Source organism: Neophocaena asiaeorientalis, unplaced genomic scaffold (genome assembly GCF_003031525.2).
Source record: "Neophocaena asiaeorientalis asiaeorientalis breed wild unplaced genomic scaffold, Neophocaena_asiaeorientalis_V1.1 scaffold280, whole genome shotgun sequence".
Lineage (NCBI taxonomy): Eukaryota > Metazoa > Chordata > Mammalia > Artiodactyla > Phocoenidae > Neophocaena > Neophocaena asiaeorientalis.
The window spans coordinates 5,529,760-5,552,529 of NW_020185321.1; the positions used below are offsets into that span (position 1 = coordinate 5,529,760).

General features: G+C 50.7%; 2 protein-coding genes across 2 annotated transcripts; one reads left to right on the plus strand and one right to left on the minus strand.

The window, feature by feature from the left end:
* Positions 1-11,608: 11,608 nt before the first annotated feature.
* On the plus strand, positions 11,609-16,975 carry CAPNS1 (calpain small subunit 1). The gene is made up of 10 exons (XM_024734121.1): positions 11,609-11,628; positions 12,197-12,230; positions 12,514-12,603; positions 12,772-12,829; positions 12,927-12,991; positions 14,485-14,553; positions 14,655-14,774; positions 14,861-14,987; positions 16,706-16,764; positions 16,949-16,975. Exons 1-10 carry the CDS (start codon positions 11,609-11,611, stop codon positions 16,973-16,975), a joined length of 669 nt encoding a protein of 222 aa, XP_024589889.1.
* A 1,147-nt stretch (positions 16,976-18,122) lies between these two features.
* Positions 18,123-19,995, minus strand: COX7A1 (cytochrome c oxidase subunit 7A1). Its single transcript, XM_024733993.1, has 4 exons — positions 19,666-19,995; positions 18,863-18,949; positions 18,653-18,737; positions 18,123-18,258 (listed from the first exon to the last, which is right to left on the minus strand). The coding sequence occupies exons 1-4, from the start codon at positions 19,900-19,902 to the stop codon at positions 18,203-18,205; spliced, it is 465 nt and encodes a 154-aa protein (XP_024589761.1). The 5' UTR covers positions 19,903-19,995; the 3' UTR covers positions 18,123-18,202.
* Positions 19,996-22,770: the final 2,775 nt, after the last annotated feature.

Here is a 22,770-nt window from a genome sequence, read left to right on the forward strand (position 1 = left end):
GAATAGAACATAACAGAAGTAATGGTGTGGGACTTCTAAGATCAGGTCATAAAAAGCATTGTATCTTCATCCTGCTCTCTCTCTGGGATCACTGGCTCTGCAAGAAGGCAGCTTTCCATATGTGATAAAACTCAAGCATCCCTATAGATGAGAAACTGAGTCCTGCCACAAGTCAGCAAGGAACTGACTGAGAACTCCTGCCAGCAGCCCTGTGCATAGACCAGGAGTAGGCCAATAGGAATAGGGAACTCTTGAGTTCCTGACCCATAGAAAATGTGAGATAATAAATATTGTTTTAAACTATTAAATTTTGGTTTTAATTTGTTAGCAGCAATAACTACCTAATGCATCTGTGTTCCAGTTATCTGTAACTACATTAAATGGGTTTTTTTGTTTTTGTTTTTTTTGTTCTTTTGCTGTACGCGGGCCTCTCACTGTTGTGGCCTCTCCCGTTGAGGAGCACAGGCTCCGGACGCGCAGGCTCAGCGGCCATGGCTCACGGGCCCAGCCGCTCCGCGGCATGTGGGGTCTTCCCGGACCAGGGCACGAACCTGCGTCCCTTGCATTGGCAGGCGGACTCTCAACCATTGCGCCACCAGGGAAGCCCACTGCATTAAATTTTATCTAAACTTCAGCAAGTTAAAACAGCCACTTTATTTTTCCTGTTTTGTAGATCAGGAATTTGGGATGAGCTTGGCTTGAGATCCCTCCTGTGTTTGAATCAGAAGTTGGCTGGGGCTGGAGTCATCTCAAGGCTTGACCAGGCAGGATTTCCAAAGTGACTCAGCAACTTGGCTGCCAGTGACACTGGCTATTGGCTGGGAGCTGAGTGGGGACGATAAATAGAGCACATCACATGTTCTTTCCATAATGGCTGTCCCAGGGTAGTTGGACTTTTTACATGATAGCTGGCTTCTCCAAAGCAAGTGTTCTAGGAGAACCAGGCAAAAACTGCATGGCCTTTTCTGATCCAGCCTCAGAAGTCACATAGTATCACTTGTGCCGCTGTCTATTGGTCAAAGTTATTACAAACACACCCAAATTCAAGAGGAGGCCACATAGACTTTAATTCTTTTCTTTTAATATTTATTTGGCTGCGCCGGGTCTCAGTTGCTGCACGCAGGATCTTCGTTGCAGTGTGCAGAATCTCTAGTTGCGGCATGCGGCATCTAGTTCCCTAACCAGGGATTGAACCTGGGCCCCTGCATTGGGAGCGTGGAGTCTTAACCACTGGACACTAGGAAGTCCCCCTACATCTGAATTCTTGCTACAAGGAATGTCAAAGCCCTGGTCGTCGTTTTTCAAACAGTCCCACCTTGCTGTAAAGAACATTCTTTAAAACATTGGGTCCTTCTCTGTCCTCATTCTACACATTCTCCTCTGATCTATTCTGGTAACTTTAATCACCATCTACATGCAATTCCCAGCCCTATCTCCAGCCCAGACCCTTTCCTGATGTACACATTGGTTGTCAACCGGATAGCTTCCTGCTCCTGTCTTAGATATGGCTTAAAGACCAAGCTGTGCCTGTTTAAATCCTGAGCCACAGAATCATGAAAAGTAATAAAAATCATTGTTCCTTTAGGCTACTAATTTTGGTATGGTTTGTTATGGAACAAAAGCTAACCGATACAGGATTAAGGAAATGTTTTCTGGGTTTGCGGAAGAAGGAATAACATGTTTTTCACAATATAAAAACAATCACAATACCAGCACAGGGCCTGGAATATGTATTCATTCACCCATCAATCCACTCACTCATTCAACAGATATTTATTGAGATCCTGCCACGTGCCAGGCACCTTTCTGGGTTCTGTGGCTACAGCAGTGACCAAAACAGACAAAACTCCTGTCTTCATGGAGCTTACATAATTTAAAGTGTGGTTTCAGTGTAAGAACAATCTATTGGGTAATATAAAAGAATCATTGGCCAGACTGGAGAATGTAAGAATTTATAATAGAATAGAAGCATCATGTCATACCAATTGGGTTGATCCCTCACCGTTTGAGGGAAAAATATCATTTAGGTATTTTATTTGGTGGTGGTGGGAATTACACCATGAAAAGCTAAAGATTTTCACCAGCAAATAGTAAATGACCTCTGTATGAGGAAAGACTTTCGGAACTTCAGTATAGTGGGGGAACAAACCACCAAGTAAAAGATAGATGAATTTGACTGTATAAAAAGCCGAATGTTTTATATGTCTAAAAAAGGCATGGCTGGGCTTCCCTGGTGGCACAGTGGTTAAGAATCCGCCTGCCAGTGCAGGGGACACGGGTTCGAGCCCTGGTCCAGGAAGATCCCACAGGCCACGGAGCAGCTAAGCCTGTGCGCCGCAACTACTGAGCCCATGTGCCACAACTACTGAAGCCCGTGCGTCTAGAGCCTGTGCTCCGCAACTAGAGAAGCCACCACAGTGAGAAGCCCGTGCACCCCAACGAAAAGTAGCCCCTGCTCGCCGCAACTAGAGAAAAGCCCATGCGCTGCAATGAAGACCCAGTGCAGCCAAAAATAAAATAAAAATTAAATTAATTAAAAAAAAAAGATAAAGGATATAAATTTTTTTTAAAAGGCATGGCCAACATTGAAGTAAATATGCATTAGAGAAGTATATTTGCAACAAAAAATGATAGAAATGTGATTAACACCCTTAAGGAGTGAAGATATTAATAAAGTAATGTGAAATTAACATGAAAAGCTAATAAATAAAAATGAGCATAGAATAGGAAGACAATTTATAGAAGAAATCTTAATGGCCAACTAAATATGAAAGCCAAGTTTACCCCCACTAGTATTTGAAAAATGTCACTTAAAATACTGAGATAACTCCTTTTGTCTCATATCAGCAAAGATGTTTAAATTTTGGTTTCTCAAAGCTGAGGACCGTTCAGGGCAACAAGGGACCCATCTGCCATGGTTGAGATATGAATGGCAACCACCTTTCTGGAGAATGACTGTGTAGCCTGAGTCCAAAGCCTGAAAATGTGGACATCTGTTGACCCATCATTAATGTTTCTAGGAATTTGGCCCCTGGAAATAATCAGGGAAGTGGGTAAGGTCTTGTGAAAGTATTGTCATGGCACTTTTTTTTTTGTATTATTATAACAAGAAAAAACAAAGCAAAAAAAAGCTTCACAAATTTCCGAGGAGATGTTAATGAATACTCAAAGATAAAAGGGTTCCTTGATAAAAGAAATGTGGGCTTTGCTGGCTTGAACAAAGTTAGATGAGCTGCTTCGTTGCAGGAATTTTCATTAACATGCTAGAGTCCATGATAACTCTACAAGAGGGAATCTCCTAGGCATCATTTTCTGAATTTGTTTGGTCATGGAGCCTGTATCAGATAGCTATTGCTATGTGACAAACCACACCAAAACTTAGTGGCTCAAAAATATAGTCTTTGGGCTTCCCTGGTTGCACAGTGGCTAGGAATCCGCCTGCCAATGCAGGGGACATGGGTTCGAGCCCTGGCCTGGGAAGATCCCACATTCCACGGAGCAACTAAGCCTGTGAGCCACAACTACTGAGCCTGCAAGCCACAACTACTAAGCCCACATGCCATGATTACTGAAGCCCACGCGCCTAGAGCCCACGCTCCACAACGAAGAGCAGCCCCGCTTGCCGCAGCTAGAGAAAGCCCACACACAGCAAGGAAGACCCAATGCAGGCAAAAATAAATTAAATAAATAATCATTTATTATTCTCACAAGTCTATGGATTAGGGACTTCCCTGGTGGTCCAGTGGTAAAGAATCTGCCTTGCAATGCAGGGGACACAAGTTTGATCCCTGGTCGGGGAACTAAGATCCGACATCCCAGAGTGCAACTAAGCCAGCGTGCCACAACTACTGAGCTCATGCGCCACAACTAGAGAGAAGCCTGCGCACCTCAATGAAGATCCCACGTGCCACAGCTAAGACCCAACACAGCCAAAAATAAATAAATAAATATTAATGAAAGAAAACATTGCATTAAAAAAAAAAGTGTATGGATTAGCTGGATGGTTCTGCTGATCTGGACCAGGCTTGGCTGATCTTGGTTGGGCTTACTTTTGCATCTGTCATTTGCTAGAGGGTCAACTCGGCCCTGGACAGTTATGATGGCATTGTCTGAGAGCACGCAGGGAGAGAGAGAAAAGAACATAAGGCCCCTTGAGGCCTGGGCTGGGAAGTATTACACTGTCCTTCCACCTCATTCTGTTGGTTAATGACAAGGCCAATCTGGCTTCAAAGAGTTAGGAAATAGACTCTACCCCTTGATGTGAGAAACTGCAAAGTCAGATTGTACAGAGCAAGGATACATGGAGGGGTGGAAGATAGAGCTATTTTTGCAATCAGTCTACCACAGAGCTCTTTCTTCATGGAGTGTATTAGTTAAAGTAAATAAGGCTAGCTGCTGTTAACTGAAGATCCCCCCTGCCCCCCAAATTCAGTGGCTTAATAAATCTTTCTTCTTAATTTTTTTTTTTTGGCTGCACCACATGGCTTGTGGGATCTCAGTTCCCTGACCAGAGATCAAACCCTGGCCCTCGGCAGTGAAAGCATGGAATCCTAACCACTGGACTGCCAGGGAATTCCCCATTAATAAATCTATTTTTTAAATTCACACCATAGTCCAATGCAAGTCAGTGGGGTCATTCTGCTCCACAGAGTCTTTCAGAGACCCAGGCTCCTTCCATCTTGGGCTTTGCTTACCTCTAGGTCCCCAGAGTCCCCTCTGCTGAGCTAATTTTATGCGCCAACTCAACTGAGGTGCAGGGTGTCCAGGTTTTCGTTTGGCTAAACTTTATTTCTGGGTGTGTCTGTGAGGGTGTTTCCAGATGAGATTAGCATTTGAATTGGTAGACTAAGCAAAGCAGATTGCCCACCCTAAGGTGGGAAACATCATCCAATCCTTTGAGGGCCTGAATAGAAAAAAAGACTCAGAAAGTGTTACTGAACCAAACTGATCCGCTCACCCCACACACAGCAAAGACAGTCTATTGACTCCAAGTTATGGAGAATGAAAGTACAGCATTCATTTATTGCAGGGCCAAGCAAGGAGAATGGGTAGGTCATGCACAACAGACACGAACTCCTTCAGGAAAGTGTTTTTTTTTTTTTTTTTTTTTTAGTGGGATCTTCCCGGACTGGGGCACGAACCTGTGTCCCCTGCATCGGCAGGCAGACTCTCAACCACTGCGCCACCGGGGAAGCCCCAGGAAAGTGTTTTTAAAGACAAAGTGAGGGAGAGGGTTACCAGGTAGGTGATCAGCTTGTGCACAGTTCTCTGATTGGTGGGTGGTGAGGTAACCACAAGAGATCACAGGGGTCAGCATTATCAATTATTATTATTATTATTATTATCAATTCTCAGGCTCCATCCAGTCTGAGAAGTACATGGTCACGGTCATCATGCAGTTAGCTTCTTCCACCACCTGATGAGTGTAGCATTTGCAAAACAACTGAAGGATATGGCCCAGGATATTATCTATAGCCCTTGAGGAGGAACTAAAGGTCCTTGACTTTGTTTTATGGCTAAACTATTATTATTTTGTCTTGCTTGATTGTTTTCCTTTGTTTCTGCATTTTCTCACTTCTCTGATTAAGTTTGCTCTTTGGAACTCGGGGAAGGCCTAGGAGGCTAAAGCTTTTCTGCAAACATGAGGCAGGGGACACGGGTGAGGGGAAGGTGTCTGTCCCCAGGAAGGCCACACAAGATCCTGCTCAGTTTCAGAAGGAATAATTCATTTCCGCGTGACCACTGAGCTGGAATATCAGATTTCTCCTCTTCTCCTGCACTCAGACTGGGACTTACACCATTGGCTCCCCTGGTTCTCCAGTCTTCAGACTTGTACCAGGACTTAGACCATTGGCTTTCCTGGGCCTCCAGCTTGCAGAGAGCAGATCATGTGACTTCTCAGCCTCCATAATCATTCATGAGCCATTTCCTTATAATAAATCTTTTTCTTCCTCTCTCTCTCTCTATATCCTATTGGTTCTGCTTGTCTGGAAAACCCTGACTAATACACTGGTGAAGGGAGGATAGTGAAAGGACAGTAAACTGGAGTAGACATCACAGAACTATTTGGCATCAACCATGCTTGGGTTCAAACTGGCTCTGCCATCCCCTCAGGCAAAGGACTCTACTTCTCTGAACCTCCACTTCCTTTCATGTTAGTTCCTTTCTCAGAGGGTTGTGAGAGGCCTTGAAAGACATGCCTGTAATGCAGTTACTCCAGCCTGGTCCCATCAAACCCTCAGGAGGCATTAGCTAGGATAGTTATGACTATTTTGAGTTTATTAATTGGTGGCGGCATTATAACATTAACATCGTTGAGGCAGAAAATTGTGAGAATTAAAAGCATAAGCTACAGGACTTCCCTGGCAGTCAAGTGGTTAAGACTCTGCACTTCCAGTGCTTCCACTGCAGGGGGCGTGAGTTCAATCCCTGGTCAGGGAACTAAGATCCTACACGCCCGCCATGTGTCACGGTCTTAACCACTGGACTGCCAGGGAAGTCCCTAAACTGTACACTGTGTTAGCAGGTGATACATGGTTAGAGCAGTGTCAGGTGGGATGAGGAGTGTGGGGTTAAAGCGGAGATCTGAGAGCACCCTCCTGAGATCACTAGGTGTGTAGTCTTGAGGCAGTAAGAGGTAAGACGCTAAGGAGGGGCTAGAGAGGGCCTTGGTAATGGAGTATCGGCCCCCAAGTGTGACCAGAGAGGGGCTCTTTGGATATTCCTGCATTTGCAGAGCCTCCTCGTCTATGTCTTTTCTTCGTTCAACTGGGAACATCCAGGTCAAGCTGCCAGTAGGACTTCTCTCTCTCTCTCTCTCTCTTTCTTTTTTTTTGCGGTACGCGGGCCTCTCACTGTGGTGGCCTCTCCTGTTGCGGAGCACAGGCTCCGGATGCACAGGCTCAGTGGCCATGGCTCACGGGCCCAGCATGCAGCTCTGCGGCATGCGGGATCCTCCCGGACCGGGGCACGAACCCGCGTTCCCTGCATCGACAGGCGGACTCTCAACCACTGCGCCACCAGGGAAGCCTCACTTTCTTAAGGGGGAGGAGATGAGGGCAGAGAGGTGACAGGGCAGATCACTAGGGACTTGGTGGCCTTGTGAGGATTTTGACTCTTACTGTGGTGAGATGCAGCCAAGGGAGGGCTCAGCCAGTAGGTTTCTGATCTGCCTCAGGTGTTCACAGACTCCCTCTGGCTGCGGTTAGGGAAAAGCCTGGGAGGGCAGGCTCAGGAACTGGGGGATCAGGAAGGAGGCTGCTTTTACTGTCCAGGCAGGAGAGAGTGGGGACTGGGCCAGGTTGGGGGCAGCGGAAGGGGAGGAGAGTTTAGATTCTGTAGGTAGAGTCACCAAGGTTTGCTGACAGTTGGAGTGGGTCTGAAACAGAGGTCAAGGATGGACCTAGGGTATTTGGTCTCAGTCACTGGAAGGATAGAGGTGCCATTAACCTAGATGGGGAAGGTGGGGAGGGAGCAGGTTTGGGGGGAAGGTCAGGAGCTCAGTTTAAGATGTGTCAAGCTTGAGACATCTCTAAGACCCCCATGGAGATATTGAGTAGGATGCAGGATGTAGGATCCTGAAGATAGAACTATCTGGGCTGAAGATAGAAACTTGGGTGTTGATAGCCTAGAGATGGATTTCTTTTTTTTTGGCTGCACCGCACACCTTGGGGGATTCTAGTTCCCCACCAGGGATTGAACCCGTGCCCTTGGCAGTGAAAGCTTGGAGTCCTAACCACTGGACCGCCAGGGAATTGCCTAGAGATAGAATTTTAGCCATGCATGTGAGGGAGATCCATGATGGCATGAGTAAACTAGAGAGAAGGACTAAGATTTAGAGCTGGCCAGGGTTAAGAGGTCAGGGAGCCAGACCTAGATGACAATATGATTGTAATTGGCAGTGAGTGCTATGAGAAAGTATGTTACAAGCATGTAACTGCAAGCTTCAGTTTCAGTCTCAGGTTCAGACAGGGAGGGCTTCCTGGAAGAGGTGACTCCTGAACTGACACCAAAACCTGAGTGGCTAAAAAACCAGGCAAAAAAGGCAGAAAGAGTGTTCCAGATAGAGGGGACAGCCCATGCAAAGGCCTGTCAGCAAGTGAGCCCCAGAGAGGGCAGAGAAGGAAGCTACTCAGACTGGCAGGGAGGGGTGTGGTCAGAAGGGAATCCCGATTAGTCATCACCAAAAGTTTTTGGCAACAGCCAAGCCCAGGTTCAGACCTGGTCCTGCCACCCTCTGTGACCTCAGGCAAGTGACCCTGCCTTCAGAGATTCCATTTTCTCTCCTGTTAGTTCCTGCCTCATAGATAAGGCTTATGTGGCAGCCCCAGCAAGCCTTCAGGAAGCATAGCTGTGACTGGGGTTTTGTCTGTTGCGCTTGTTATTTGAGCTATTATCATATTAATTATATTATTGAAGAGTCAATGCGTTAGGGTAACGATGCTGAAAACTCAGCCTCTGTGCAGTGGTGCCAAATCAAATCTTGGAGACAGAGTTTTGGGTGAAGTAGAAAAGAAGAGTTTTATTGCTTTGCCAGGCAAACAGGGACACAACAGGCTCATGGCCTCAAAAACTGTGTCCCAAACCGGGGGATTTGGTGAGGAGTTTAATAGTAGTGGTTCAAGGGCAGGGTTGGTGACAAGGATCAGGGTGTGTGCAGGGCCTGCACTTCTTTAATCTGGCCTCAGGTGGTCTCCTGATGCACTTCTCTGGAATGAAGAATGCTTCATCAAATAGTTAACATCTTCCATTTGTTGGGGGTTTTAGTTCTGCAGAAGAGCTCAAAGATATTGTTATGTGTATTCCTTGAGGAGCCAGGACCCTGCTCCAAGGCTGCGCTACTCTTTCTTGACTGCTCCTCCCTTTGTCTCCGCATCCCCTTCCTTCCCTGATTAGCAGCTGTTTGAACCTGCCCTTTGGAGCTCAAGGAAGGTCCTGGAGGCTGAAGCCTATTTCCTACAAACAAGAAACAGGGGACACAGAAAGGCTTCTGTGCCCAGGAGCCCTACAGGGTCCTGCTCGGTTTCAGTAGTGCTCAAGAGTACAGGCTTGGGAGTTTACCCTCAGAATCAGTTTACTTATTTGTAAAATGGAGATAATGTATAGCATCCATCCCATAGGACTGTTATGAGGACATATGACCCGATATACATAAAGTACTTGGGAGGGTGCTTGGCAGTTATTTTTTTATCAGTATTACCTAAGGAGGAGCGAGACACAGAGGATAATAGCTACTATTTACGAAGCATTTACTGCTTAATTTTGATAGGGGCCTAGAAAGTGGGGGCATGGAAACCTTCGTTTGCACTTTACAGATTAGGAGATCGTTGCTCAGCTCACTGTTTTGGGATCCCAAATTATTAAGGGCAAAGTCAGGATTCAAACTCAGGCTGAGCCAGCTTCCCAGGGAGAGGCTAAAGGCTAGACAGCCAGACTGCCTGGGGGAGCCAGATTTAGCTCCCTCTGAGGAGCCCTGAAAAAGTACTGGGCCCTCACAGGTTGGACGTTGGAAGCAGAGAGCAAGGGAAAGATCCCCAAAGGTGGCTTCAGTTGCCATTTTCCCTCTCAGCTGCATTCCACACCCTGCCCACCACCCGACCTTGGGAACATCTAGCCTCAGAAACTAGGCTGTGGCCAGGGGACTCATCCTGTGTCTGGGCCCCTCTTTAGAGACTGTAAGACTGAGACTACACTTTGGGCCCGTCCAGGAAAAATGATTCTGGTGACCCTGACTCAGGGGGCCAAGGGGTGTGGATGGAGAAGGCACAAGACAGTCCAAATCGTAGGCGGAACTGGAACGCCATCAGGGCTGTGCCGCAGGATCCCCGCCACAGATGCGGGCGCTTGTCCCCGGACTGTGGGCCAAACATAATTCGGGGCCTCCAACTGCTGCTTGTCGCGACAAGGCTAGGATAGGCGACAAGTGCCAAGAGTCCCAAGAGTTCCTTTCCGAGGAGGCTGAGGGTGTCATCTGTGATTGGGTGGAGGCTGATTTTGGGGCGAACATTCACACTACAACACTAGGGGGTGACCTTGGGCACGACGAGTCCTCAAGTCACCTCGGAGTTCTCGTCCCCGGGCGCCTGCACCTGGAACCAATAAGTGTAGGGAAAAATCTCAGCTCTTTTAAGTCAGGTGGGTGTCGGAACGCTAAGCACCGGAAACGCAGGACTGAGCCTGGGCGGCCGCACCCCATTACAGAAGGCGGGGCCCGCAGGCACACGCGCAGTTTCAATGTCGGCTCTAGGACCGTGCGGATGCCGCTGGGCCGCCCCGCAAGTGCCTAATCCGGCCTCTTCCGCCTGAGTCACCCGCCCCTCCCTGCGAAGCCGGACGCAGCAGGAGGCCCCAGAGCAGCACAGACTAGCGGACCGGCCGACGCGCGAGCGAGGCGGTGAGCGCCCAGTCCGGACTCCCCCTGCACTCTGTAAACCCGGCCCTGGAGGCCTCCAGACCCGAAAAGATGCTCAAATCTTGTCCTCAGGGGTCCACCACACCCACGATCTCAGATTCGAACCCCCAGATCTGTCCGGCCCTAGTTATCCCGCCCCGGGGACTCTTCCACCCTCCCTCTCAGGATCTAAAATAGAAGCCCATGGATTTGAGAGGTACCCCGTAAATTCAGCCCTGGGTGTGGCCTCCAGGACTACGATCCTGGATCCGTGCTCTCAATTCTAACGGGGACTCCGTTATCCCGGCCCCGGGGCTCACACTCAATATCTTAGACCCGAACCCATAGACACAGCGATGAGACTAATCCTGCTGCTGGTTGTACCTAAACCCTCAAGCCCACATTCTGGATTTACTAAACTCTGCTCCAGGAGCCTCCAGGCGGAGAATTTCTGATCCACGCTCCCGATCCACCCCAAACCCCTAAATCAGTCTTAGGGCTCTGGATCTCAGATTCGAGAGTCAGCTTGGGGCCCCTATCTCGAGAACCCCACTTGACCTGGCCGGTGTCTGATGCTTAATGATGCCTATGCGTAGACTCAGCTCAGAGTCCTTCAAGCCAGACGCGGACCCTTCCCCCAGAAGCCCAGACCCCATCCCGAATGGACCCTCAAGCCGCAGCCGGAGGACAGGTCTCCGCCTAGCGGCTTCATATCACTCCCCCAAGTCCAGCAGTCAGAAATGCGTATTTCTGTGGGGGAAGGGGCGGGCTCAGGGACGAGACAGCCACCTGACCCCTTTTTCCCTCCTCAGGAATCTTGAGTCACAGCCATGTTCCTGGTTAACTCGTTCTTGAAGGGTGGACGAGGCGAGTCATTAGCGCCATTAGGTAAGGCGGGGCCTGAGGAGGGGCGGGGCCTGGAGGAAGAGGCTTGACCAGCCAGAATAGAGTGGGGTAACCTGGACACTGACCAGGAACCTTAATTAGGCTGGGCCGGGACTGGGCTAGGAGACCGGCCTTGAGGGGGCCGACCGTGATGAGTTCATGGGGGCGGGGCTTGACATGGGAGTAGTCTGTTGTGGGGACACAATCTGATGGGCTTTGGGAGGTGGGGCTTAATGGGGCTGGCGCGGCCTACTTCCGCTAACCTGGAGACAAACGTTAAGGGGGCGGAGCCAGTGAGGCTGGGTATCACTTCATGGGGGCACGGCTAGCCTTATGGGCGCGGCGTGGCCCTCGTAGGTGGGTCAATGAGGTGTGCCCAGAAGAGGTCTAACCGTAATGGGACAGGGGAAATGTCCTTGAAGGGGCAGGGCCTGGCTGGGAACTGGCTGGTTAAAATAGAAAAATGTCCTGGTGGAGGTAGGGCAGGGCGTCGGTAGGGGCCTCGTTAGTCTTGGCCACTGAGTGTGATCCCTTAAAGGGGTGAGAACTAATGGAGCTGGGGTGGGATCTTGGGAAGACACAAGGGTTCAGAAGCCGTGGCGATGGAGCAGGTTCCTAGACAGGTGGAACCCAGGAGGGTGGGGCCCCGGGAAGCTGGGGCCGAGCTTCTATGAAATGAGCTCCCGTCTTTTGAGAAATCTGCCATTGCGTGGGTGTGTCCTGGCAAGAGGGGGTCCTACCGTGGGGGCACAACCAGGGCAGCGAGGATAGGGACAGGTGAGGACAAGGACTGATGTGGCGGGCAGAGGGAACAGGTAGGTAGGGCAGGGAGCTGGGGGTTGGGGGCTTGGGGTGTGGGGGCTGGTGCTGCCCGTTGGAGGCCCCGCCCCCTGGCACTAACTGCCCCTTGTTTCCCTTCAGTGAGGCGGCTGCGCAGTACAACCCAGAGCCCCCGGTAAGCCACCCTTCACAATCGGAGACCCCTCTTCTTCAAAGGGACAAGGACCCACCCATCCTTGTCCCTTTGAAGAAGCCCCACACTTCTCCTTATGACATTTATCTCATTAAGTCTCTCCCTTGTAACATCCTTTAACTTAGCTGTATCCACTCCCTATTCATTGACCACCTCTCATTCATTGGTCACTCAGCCACCCAGCCCACTCTGACTTTCCCATCTAAGGCTGTCCTGGCCAGGGCACCCCTCCCCCTACCTGCTCTGAGATTTCCTCCCTCTGCAGCCCCCTCGCACCCATTACTCCAACATCGAGGCCAATGAGAGTGAGGAGGTCCGGCAGTTCCGGAGGCTCTTTGCCCAGCTGGCTGGAGAGGTAAGTAACCTGGGGCCCCCAGAAGTGTCCTCACCCTTCCATGCCTTCCCTCTGGATGCCCTTTACATGTACATTCGACCATGGCAATCCCAAAGTTCCCATCCTCCTTCATGACATGCCCAGACCCCTTTCAGTCACCCCTGACCCATTCCTAACTTCTCCCCCTAGGACATGGAGGTCAGTGCCACAGAACTCATGAACATTCTCAACAAAGTCGTGACCCGACGTGAGTGACTGGGGTCAACACACAGGGCAGGTTTAGAGGCATGGCGACTGGGGTAGCTGTGATCTCTGGCCTCTGACTTTCAACCTGCATCCCACAGATCCTGATCTGAAGACTGATGGTTTTGGCATTGACACATGTCGCAGCATGGTGGCTGTCATGGATGTATCCTTGAGGGCAGTCTGGCGGAGGCCTTGGTGAAGAGGGGATTTTCTTTTTTGCTTTTCTTTCTTTCTTTTTTTTTTGGCTGTGCTCCATGGTTTGTGGGATCTTGGTTCCCCAACCAGGGATTGAACCCGGGGCCTCGGCAGTGAGAGCACTGAGTCCTAACCACTGGACTGCCAGGGAATTCCCAAGAGGGGATTTTCTGAGCGCCTGATTGGGGCGGTCAGTGTGTAGCTTTCATATCCACAGATGTAGACGTGTATATATCACAACACACACCCACCTTGGACATGCGGCAATACATAATAACAGCTGTCATAACATGTTGCATAGGGTTAAACAAATCCAGCTCTGCCCTTAGCAAGGTTACTGAGCCTCTCTGTGCCTCAATTTGCCTCTCTGTAAAATCGGGTGAATGATAATGGTGATACCAAATTGGAGTTACATGCAAAAGGTTTAGCACAGTACATAGCACATAAGTGGTCTGTACATGCTAACTGTTACCATGATCTCACCCAGGTAGATTTTTCAGCTCTGAATCTGTTTCTCTGCCACTGGGGTGTAATACTGGTGGGACTGGTGTCTTGAGGATTTAGTGACAAAAGTGATGTTCCTGAGAAGCTTAGCACTGTCTGACGTGTACTTGGTCATTTGATAAGTCTTGGCCATTGTTGCTATTTATTGAGAATTTATCAAGTACCAACCCCTGAGCTAAGGTCTTTATACCAATATACAGCCCTCTCATTCACTTTTATTTATTTATTTTTATTTACTTTTTTTTTTTTTTTTACTTATTTATTTTTTGGCTGCGTTAGGTCTTCGTTGCTGCGCGTGGGCTTTCTCTAGTTGCCGCAAGCGGGGGCTCCTCTTCGTTGTGGTGCACGGGCTTCTCATTGCGGTGGCTTCTCTTGTTGCGGAGCGCGGGCTCTAGGCGCGAGGGCTTCAGTAGTTGTGGCACGCGGGCTCAGTAGTTGTGGCTCGCGGGCTCTAGAGCGCAGGCTCAGTAGTTGTGGTGCACGGGCTTAGTTGCTCTACGGCATGTGGGATCTTCCCAGACCAGGGCTTGAACCCATGTCCCCTGCATTGTCAGGCAGATTCTTAACAACTGTGCCACCAGGGAAGCCCCTCATTCACTTTTTATCAGCAACCCAGCAGGTATTTACTCTTATCCCTTATTTCCTTAGAGTTTTAAGATACCCTTGTTTTTTACATGTCCTAACATTTATAACATTGAATTACTGTTGAAGAATTTTATAAATGAGGAGCTCCCCGTGGTTATGTTTGAAGAGTCTATATTTTGAAATATAGACTAAAATAGTCTATATTTAGAAATATAGACTAAAGTAAGTATGGCAAAATGAACAATGAAGCCACACCCAAGGTGACATGACTAGGGTGGGATGGGAGCTGGGGTTTTAGCCCAGGTTCCCCTGCTTGGCCATTATCCTCATCACGTACACAGGGCACATTTATTCTTAACACCCTCTCACCAGAGTGACACGACCGGCAAGCTGGGCTTCGAGGAATTCAAGTACTTGTGGAACAACATCAAAAAGTGGCAGGTGTGTGCAGCCTCTGAAACTCCTAGCACGAAGACCCCCAAGCCATGGAGATGCCATGCTCCATGATGCTTAGTTGAACCCTGACCTCCTTGTCCCCACAGGCCATATACAAACGGTTTGACATTGACTGTTCAGGGACCATTGGCAGCAGTGAACTCCCGGGGGCCTTTGAGGCAGCAGGTGTGGCTGGCGGGAACGTGATGGGGCTGGGGGTGGGACTGGTGAGGCAGCCCCCGCTGAGCTGGGCTGAGCCTGAATCCTGGGGCTGGGAGGGCTGGGCTGTGTGGCCCCCACACCTGAGAGACAGTCGTCCTCAGGGTTCCACCTGAATGAGCATCTCTACAACATGATCATCCGACGCTACTCAGATGAGGAGGGGAACATGGATTTTGACAACTTCATCAGCTGCCTGGTCAGACTGGATGCCATGTTCCGTGAGTGACACCCCAGCTCTCTTCCTGGGTGGGGATTTGTCCAACTTCCATCCGCCAAGCCTCCTCTGAGCCTGACCCTGAGGTGGGCAGTGTTAGGGGCACAGCAGCGGCTGAAATAGCCCTAGTTTCTGCCCGCATGTTGCTCACAGTCCAGAGGAGGAGAGGCAAATTCCCAGACAGTGACAGCTCACAGTGGTTACGGCTGGGATCGGGGAAGCCTAGGCAGAGTGATGAGGGCTGTGAGGGGGAAGCTCAGGGCAGATTGGGTTTAGATTTGTGACTGGGGGAGCTCTCACAGCTATTCAACCCTAACAAGGTACCTGATGCAGCTTAAGGGGTCAAGGAGGGCTTCCTGGAGGAGGGAGGGCACATGTGAGTTGAGACCTGATGGATGAGGAGGAGTGACCCCAGCAAAAGGGTGGGGACGAGTGTTGCAGCGGGAACAGCCTGTGCGAAGGCCTAGAAAGGAAAGAGTAGATGGTGCTTTGGATGATTTTGGTTGGACTTGGTTCAGAGTGCTAAACATTTTAGGAAGGGGGTGGGATGGGGAGACATAAGGCTGGGAGGGGTCAGTAGGGGCTGGATCATGTGGTCTCTTGTGAACATTAATGCACTGAATCCTTAAGACAGCCCTGCGGAGTGGGAATTATTGTCCCTATTTTCTGGAGGAGGAACCTAGGGTTCAAGGAGGCAAAATTTCTTGCTCACAGCCACTTAGCTAGGAAGTTGCAAAGCTAGAATTTGAACTCAGATTTGTCTGAGAGTTGCATAAAAGGAGGCAGGAGCAATGGGCCTGGTCAGGCTGTGCAGGCTGTGAATGCCAAGTTCAGGGGTGCTCAGACTCTACTGGGGACAGTGGACAGGGTCCAGGCAGGGGAATGACAGGGTCTCAGGTTTAACTTTAGGAAGATCTCCCGGTGTCCCAAGAGCCCAGGGAAGACAATGCATTAAGAGTTTGGGGAGAGGAAAAGGGGCAGGTGTGTCGGGGACATGAAGGGAAGGTGGGAGAGGACAATAGGGCAGATGATGCCAAAAGTCATGTATGAGAGGGCCCAAGAAATGGCCTTCGATTTACCAGCAAGAGGGCCAGTAGTGAGTGCAGCTTCCGGGGTACCAGGCGTGTGGAGCCGGTCGGTGGGAGGCTGGGGCTTGGGCAGAGGGGTGATGGGGGGCATGCAGGTCAGGATATGGAGCCCATTATTGAGGTGGGTAACAGTCTGGGTTCCAATCCCATTTTTCTGACTTTTACACTATGTGACATGGGGCACATAACTGCACTTCTCTGTGCCTTATTTTGTTTTCATTTTTTAAAAAAATATTTATTTTGGCTGCGCTGGGTCTTAGTTGTGGCACGTGGGATCTTTGTTGTGGCATGCAGGATCTTTTTTTTTTTCAGTTGTGGCATGTGGATTTCTTAGTTGTGGCATGCGGACTTCTTAGTTGTGGCATGCATGCGGGATCTAGCTCCCGAACCAGGGATTGAACCTGGGCCCCCTGCATTGGGAGTGTGGAGTGTTACCCACTGGACCACCAGGGAAATCCCTCTGTGCCTTATTTTTAAATGACACTTATCTCACAGAATCGGATTAAATGAGTTCATACATGGAAAGCGCTTTATACATTGCTTAGCACAGAGTACTAGCCATTATTTTTGTTATCCCATATATTAATATATTTTTATCCTAAAAGCCAATCCCTCCAACCCTTCCTTTCTCCAGGTGCCTTTAAATCTCTTGACAAAGATGGCACTGGACAAATCCAGGTGAACATCCAGGAGGTAAGAACCCCATCCTGGGATGTGGGATCCTAGCAGGGGGCCCCTCCCCTCAGTCCCCTGTACCAGCTCTGCGCTGGGGCTCCCTCCCTCCTATTTTCCCAGCGACCCCTGGGTGAGGGCAGAGAAGGGCTGCTGGTATTCTTAGGTTCCCTGATCCTCACTCTCGGTGCCTTCCTCTCCCCAGTGGCTACAGCTGACCATGTATTCCTGAACGGGAGTCCCAGACCTGCCCCCTCATCGCCTCGCTGTAGGAGTCACCTTGGACTCTTCAGTCTCCCCCAGGGTTGATCCTGTTTGCAGTCACATCTTCATGGCTCCTGCTGACCCACAGGCCTTTCTGTTCTCCCAGCCCTTGGCACCCGGATTCTCAGTCAACAGCCAGGGCCCGACATGCTTCAACACACCCCGCCCCAGCACACCCATCTCACATCTACTCCATAACCCCTCTCTTGCTTCTGTGCCAAGCCCAATATTTGTGTTGCGTGCACACCCCAAGGGCCCTTCTCTCAGTTCCGGATCACTCCAGTCCCTACACACCCTGGCAGCTGAACTCCAGGCCACATGCCCCAGTGCCTTTGTCTGTATTCTGCTCCCAGCCTGCCAGGCCCAGGAGGAAATAAATGTACCCTAGTTGCTGCTCTCTCTGAGATCTGCCTCCTGTTCTGAGAGTTGAGGGGTGTCTCTGGCTCTGTTTGGGGCAGAGGGAGTCTGTCTCCGCCTGTCTTCTAGTCCTGGTCTTTTTTCAAATTCTGGATCCCAGTTGAGCTGTAATCTCATTCTTTTGGGGGTTTTTTTGGCCCCGCTGCCTGTGGGATCTTAGTTCCCTGACCCAGGATTGAACCTGCGCCCCATGCGTTGGAAGCGCGGAGTCTTAACCACTGGACCACCAGGGAAGTCCCTGTAACCTCATTCTTGCTGAGATCTCTCACAGAGCCTGTGGAGGCCAAGACTAGAAGCCTGGACCATCTCTGCTTCTGCTCCAAGAGCCATGCTGGTGGGAAGTCTTAGTGCTACCCCTGGCTCTGTCCCCCAAGGCCATGTTGCCCCTCTCAGCTTCTGTGCTTGAGTGAGTCTGTCCTCACCTGCCTCTGCCTCTGTGTGTCATACATTATGCTCAGCATCTTCCTCCCCACCCTCTGGCCTCTGCAGGGAGAGGGGCTGCTCTCCTAGGATACAAAGCCCCTGTCCCATTCCAGGTCCCCAGGCCCTGAGGGGCAGCCCAGGGGTGCTGGGAGGGCTGAGAGGCAGCGACATTCTAGGGATAGCCCTGGTCTAGCGTTGGAGACTCAGGGCTGGGGCAATGGTCTGTCCACAGGGCAGAGGTCACTTGTTGGTGGAAGGCTGGGAGGTACACACACGGAGGACAGAGCCGGGCTGGCTTCCCCAAGAAGCCAGCACATTTATTGATGCTTGTTCAGGTCCTGCAGACTTCTTGGTTTCACTTCTTTTGAGGGAAGGAGGCCCAGCCAAGGCAGTACAGGCTGTAGACAGTGCCTAGGGAGGGAGTGTGGGGGGGATACAGAATGAGACCCTAATTCCCTCCCTGAGCCCCCTGCAGACTCCCCAGTCACCATCCTGGATCTCAGCCCTACTTCAGGCTCCAGCTCCCTTCCCAAACTTCACTTCAACTGGGGAAATGCTGGACCTTGATCCAGACCGGGCTTTGGGCTTTCTCCCCAGACCCATCACTAGCCCAGCCGCCCTCCTGGGACAGAAGCCCAAGCCCTAGGATGCTTCCTATTTGCCAGCCCAGAGCCCCATACCATCCCACACCAGCTCAGAACCCAATCCCCTCCCAAAACCCCAGCGCTGGAACCAGCCCCTTCCCCTCTCCATCTCGAGTCCCGCTCCCTCCCGCAGTTCAGGCTGAGCCAGGCCCTGCACTCACCTCCTAGGCACAGAGCCATAGTCACTCGATACAGGATGTTGTCGGTTAGACCGCCCTTCAAGTGCACCGGGAGGTCATTGTCCGCCTGGATGTTGGGGGTAAACGATTGGAAAGGCGCTGCCTACTCGGTAGACCTTAAGCCCCTGCCTCCCCCAACTCGTCTTCAGGACCAAGCAGGCGGCCCCGGGTCCTCGCCCCCGCCCCGCCTACCTGGAAGAGTTTCTGTTTCTCAGCCACTCGGTTCTCGAAGCGGTTCCGGGCGGTTGAGCTAAAGGAGCGTACCAGTGCCTGGGAGACCTGTGGAGAGGGGATGGCTGGGTATTGGAGGCGCCTGGAGGGGTGTCCCGGAGGAGGTCCCGCTGGGGAGAGGGTGTCGGACTTTCCGAGGCTCTGACTCGGGGACGGTCCTGTCCCTTGGGAGCGTCTCAAAGGCAAGATCCGAACTGGCAGCAAGAGTGGGGGAGGGTGTCCTGTCAAGAAAGGCCCAGAAGAAGGGGACTCGTGCCTAGAGGGTCTGGCTTGGAGGTTATCAGGCTGTCTAGAGGGTACTATTGGAAGAGGATTGGACCCAGAAGGGAGAGTATGTTCTGCGGGCCCAAGTCCCGGAGAGGTTTTTTGCAGTTTCCTGGGTTAATGGGAGGAGCTCAGGTGCCAGGAACGTCAGGACTGGAGCTGGAGTGCCTGGGGGATTTCCCGGCTGCCCGAGAGCTTCGGCGGCGGGGAAGGGGTGTTACGTTCCCGGTGTCTAAGTCCCGAGGTATTACGGGAGCCCTGGATGAAGGGAAGAAGTTCGGACTCGGGGCTTTGGGCCATGTTAACTGGTCCCCGGCTGTCCCAGAAGCTCTTGGACTGGGAGCTGGGGGGAGGGGGCCCCAGGCTTATTAGGAGGGAGTCTCGAGCCCTGAAGGGGGCTCACGTTCCAAGTCCCCAGATCCCGGAATGTTTGGGGAGTCTCGTATAGGGGCGAGGGCTTCCGGCTTGGGGGCCCCAGCCCGACCCATGGTGGCCCTCACCCGCAGGGCCCTCATCCTGCGTCCTCCTCTTCGGCCGGAGTCACCTCCCCTCTCCGCCCAAGGACAGACGGTGCCCTCCCCTCCGGGGGAGTCCCAGGCCACGCCCTCGGTGAGCCCCAGGACAGCGAGGTCCCGGCGGCCGCTTTCCGATTCGTCCAATAGGTGGGCGGAGAAGACGCTGCAACCCCATCCCCGCATCCCAGCGCCAAATGGTTGGAGCACCCATCTGTTACTCATCTCGGAATTCTGTTGGTCCGCGTGGAGAGGAAAGCGGTTCCAGAGAATTCATTTTTGGGTTGTTTCTGCGGTGATATCGGCCTGGGGCAAGTGCAAGTCCTCCGTCGGGTCCCTCGGATCTCTCCCTATCCGACTGACGTTGGAGAGCGAGTAAAGGAAGGTAAGATACCATCTTTCATTATGTCAAGTGCGGTCCTTTTTCCTCCCATGTTGAAACAGATTGCTGTGGCTTTGGCTAAACGTCAATATTCATTTTGGGTTTAGGGACCATGTAGTATGGAAAATGCACTCAACTCACACCTCATCCAGGTGAGTGATGGGAACCAAGGAAGTAGTAGATTACGTCCGTATCTCATACTCACGGGGGCATATGCTGCTTCCTCACTGAGTGGAACGAAAGGCAGGATAATTTTCCTTGTTTAAATAGTTATTTTTCCTTATCTCTCTTGGTTTATTGTGAATCCATGTAGCTGACTCTGCAGAGGTTAAACATGCACACAAAATGACTCCGCCGCATAGCCACCATCTTTGCTTCTTCATTCATATCTTACCCCCACCTCCGCACTCAGTTCTTCACCCTGGAAAACGGTGTAGTTGCTCTATTTATCTATCTGTTGACTTTAGACTCCACTGCATCCCCAGCACCTGGCGCATGGGTGGATCTTTTTTTTTTTTTTTTTGGCTGCGTTGGGTCTTTGTTGCTGCGCGGGGGCTTTCTCTAGTTGCGGAGAGGGGGCTACGCTTCGTTGCGGTGCGTGGGCTTCTCATTGCGGTGGCTTTTCTTGTTGCGGAGCACGGGCTCTAGGCACATGGGCTCAGTAGTTGTGGCTCATGGGCTCAGTAGTTGTGGTGCACTGGCTTAGTTGCTCTGCGGCACGTGGGATCTTCCTGGACCAGGGCTCGAACCCGTGTCCCCTGCATTGGCAGGCAGGTTCTTAACCACTGCGCCACCAGGGAAGTCCCGCATGGGTAGATTTGATAAATATTCGTTGAAGGAAATACAATATAACCCAAATGTTCTCTAACTTGGTCGCTCCCACCCACTTAACAAAGAAGGACCTCAGTGCTTCGCCTAGATTCTAGTCATCTAGATATTTCTGGGCATCTCCGGGAAGTGGCCGCACATGTGCTCACTTACCCAGCTGTCCCCTGTTATCTGCAGTCATGTAGGATCAGTATTCAGGGAAGAAAATAGAAACTGCTCTGAGAATTGGATACCAGAAAGTTTGGAAAGGCTGAAGGAGTGCCTTCTAAGCTGGGCTGCTACCTAATTTATGGGGCCTTGTGCAAAATGAAAACGTGGGATCTCTCGTTCAAACAGCAGGAAAGAAAATTGCTGTTAAAAATACTAAAATATAAAGCTTTTTTTCTTTTTTCCATGATTGCTCTTAACCTGTCATGGTGTTTTTAATTTGCTATACAATGTCATGCTCCCTAGAGTAAGGGATACCCTGGGGTGAGTAGAAACTCTCACAGTCACCTGGGGGACCTGCCTTGCAACTTTGTGTGTGCGTACACACACGGCTGCTGGCTGCTGGGTTCTCCTCCTCTCCCTACCAGCCACTGGACCAACTTGTGCCCTGGCCAGAGGTGGAGAAGTCAAACAAGGCATCTCTCCTTCCCACGGGCTTGCTCCCTACAGGGTGATGCAACTTCCCTTCCAAGAAGAGCCAGAAACCTGGATCAAAGGTGGGCAGGACCCTCGCCCCTGCCGGGTCACCTGCTAAATGTGCCGTGGAGTGCCAACTGAGGAGGGGGTAAGCTGCCACTCTACCCTACCCTCAGAGGCCATGGGATGTGTGTGGTGGACCTTGACCCTCCCTACGCCCAGGCCCCCAGGAGGCAGAAGAATAGGCAGCTAAGAGCCTGTCTCAGGGAGGTGGAGAGTGGTGGGAAGAGAGAATGCACACGGTTCAGGCTCCAAGTCCCTGGCGCCTGCTCCATCATCCCAGCCGACTTCACTTATAAAACACAAATTCAAAGATAACGTGAAGAATTACAAGATGGCAGCCACAGAGCATTAAACCTCACGCTTCTGAGGGGAATTCCCTGGAGGTCCAGTGGTTAGGACTCTGCGCTTTCCCTGCTGAGAACTCGGGTTTGATCCCCTGCTTGGGGAAGTAAGATACTGCAAGCCTCTGGGCCAAAGAACAAACAAACAAAAACCTACCACACTTATGAGTGTGGGGCTCTGTGCAACTGCCCTGGACATATGCCTTGCTTTTAGGCTAGTCCTGTAGGAATGAGTCTCAGGACCTAGGAAAACTGACCTAGGAAAGCTGTTCTCTGATGCTGCCCCTGCAGGGATAGAGTCCAGAACACACCCTGTAACACTGACCTTGGTCAGGAAGCCCTAGGCAAGAAGCTGCTGCTGCCATCACTCAGGTCTCCTTTAGGAATGGGTTCATCCACTTGGAGGACAAAAGGGCTCAACTTCAGGATAAAGAACCAGCTGGGGGATGTAAGCCCTGCTGCCCTGTGTTAGCATGAACACTTACTGCTATAACAAAAAGGCACCAAAATTCTGTGGTTTAAAGAACACAGAACTTATATACCAACCAATCTCAACATGTGGACTTTATTTGGATCTTGATATGAACAAACAGTAAAAAAAAAACCCAAACATTTTTAAGACAATTGGAAATTTGGACAATGATTGACTTTTCCCTCAACATTTTATGAAAAATTTCAAAGATACAGAAAGGGTGAAGAAACCTTCTAGTAAACATTCATGTCCCCACCACCTAGATTCTATAATAAATATTTTGCTACATTTGCTTTATCACAGAACTAGCCATCTATGCCTCTATCAATCCATCAAGCCACATCTTTTTTTTTTTTTTTTTTTGGTTGTGCTGCCCGGCATGT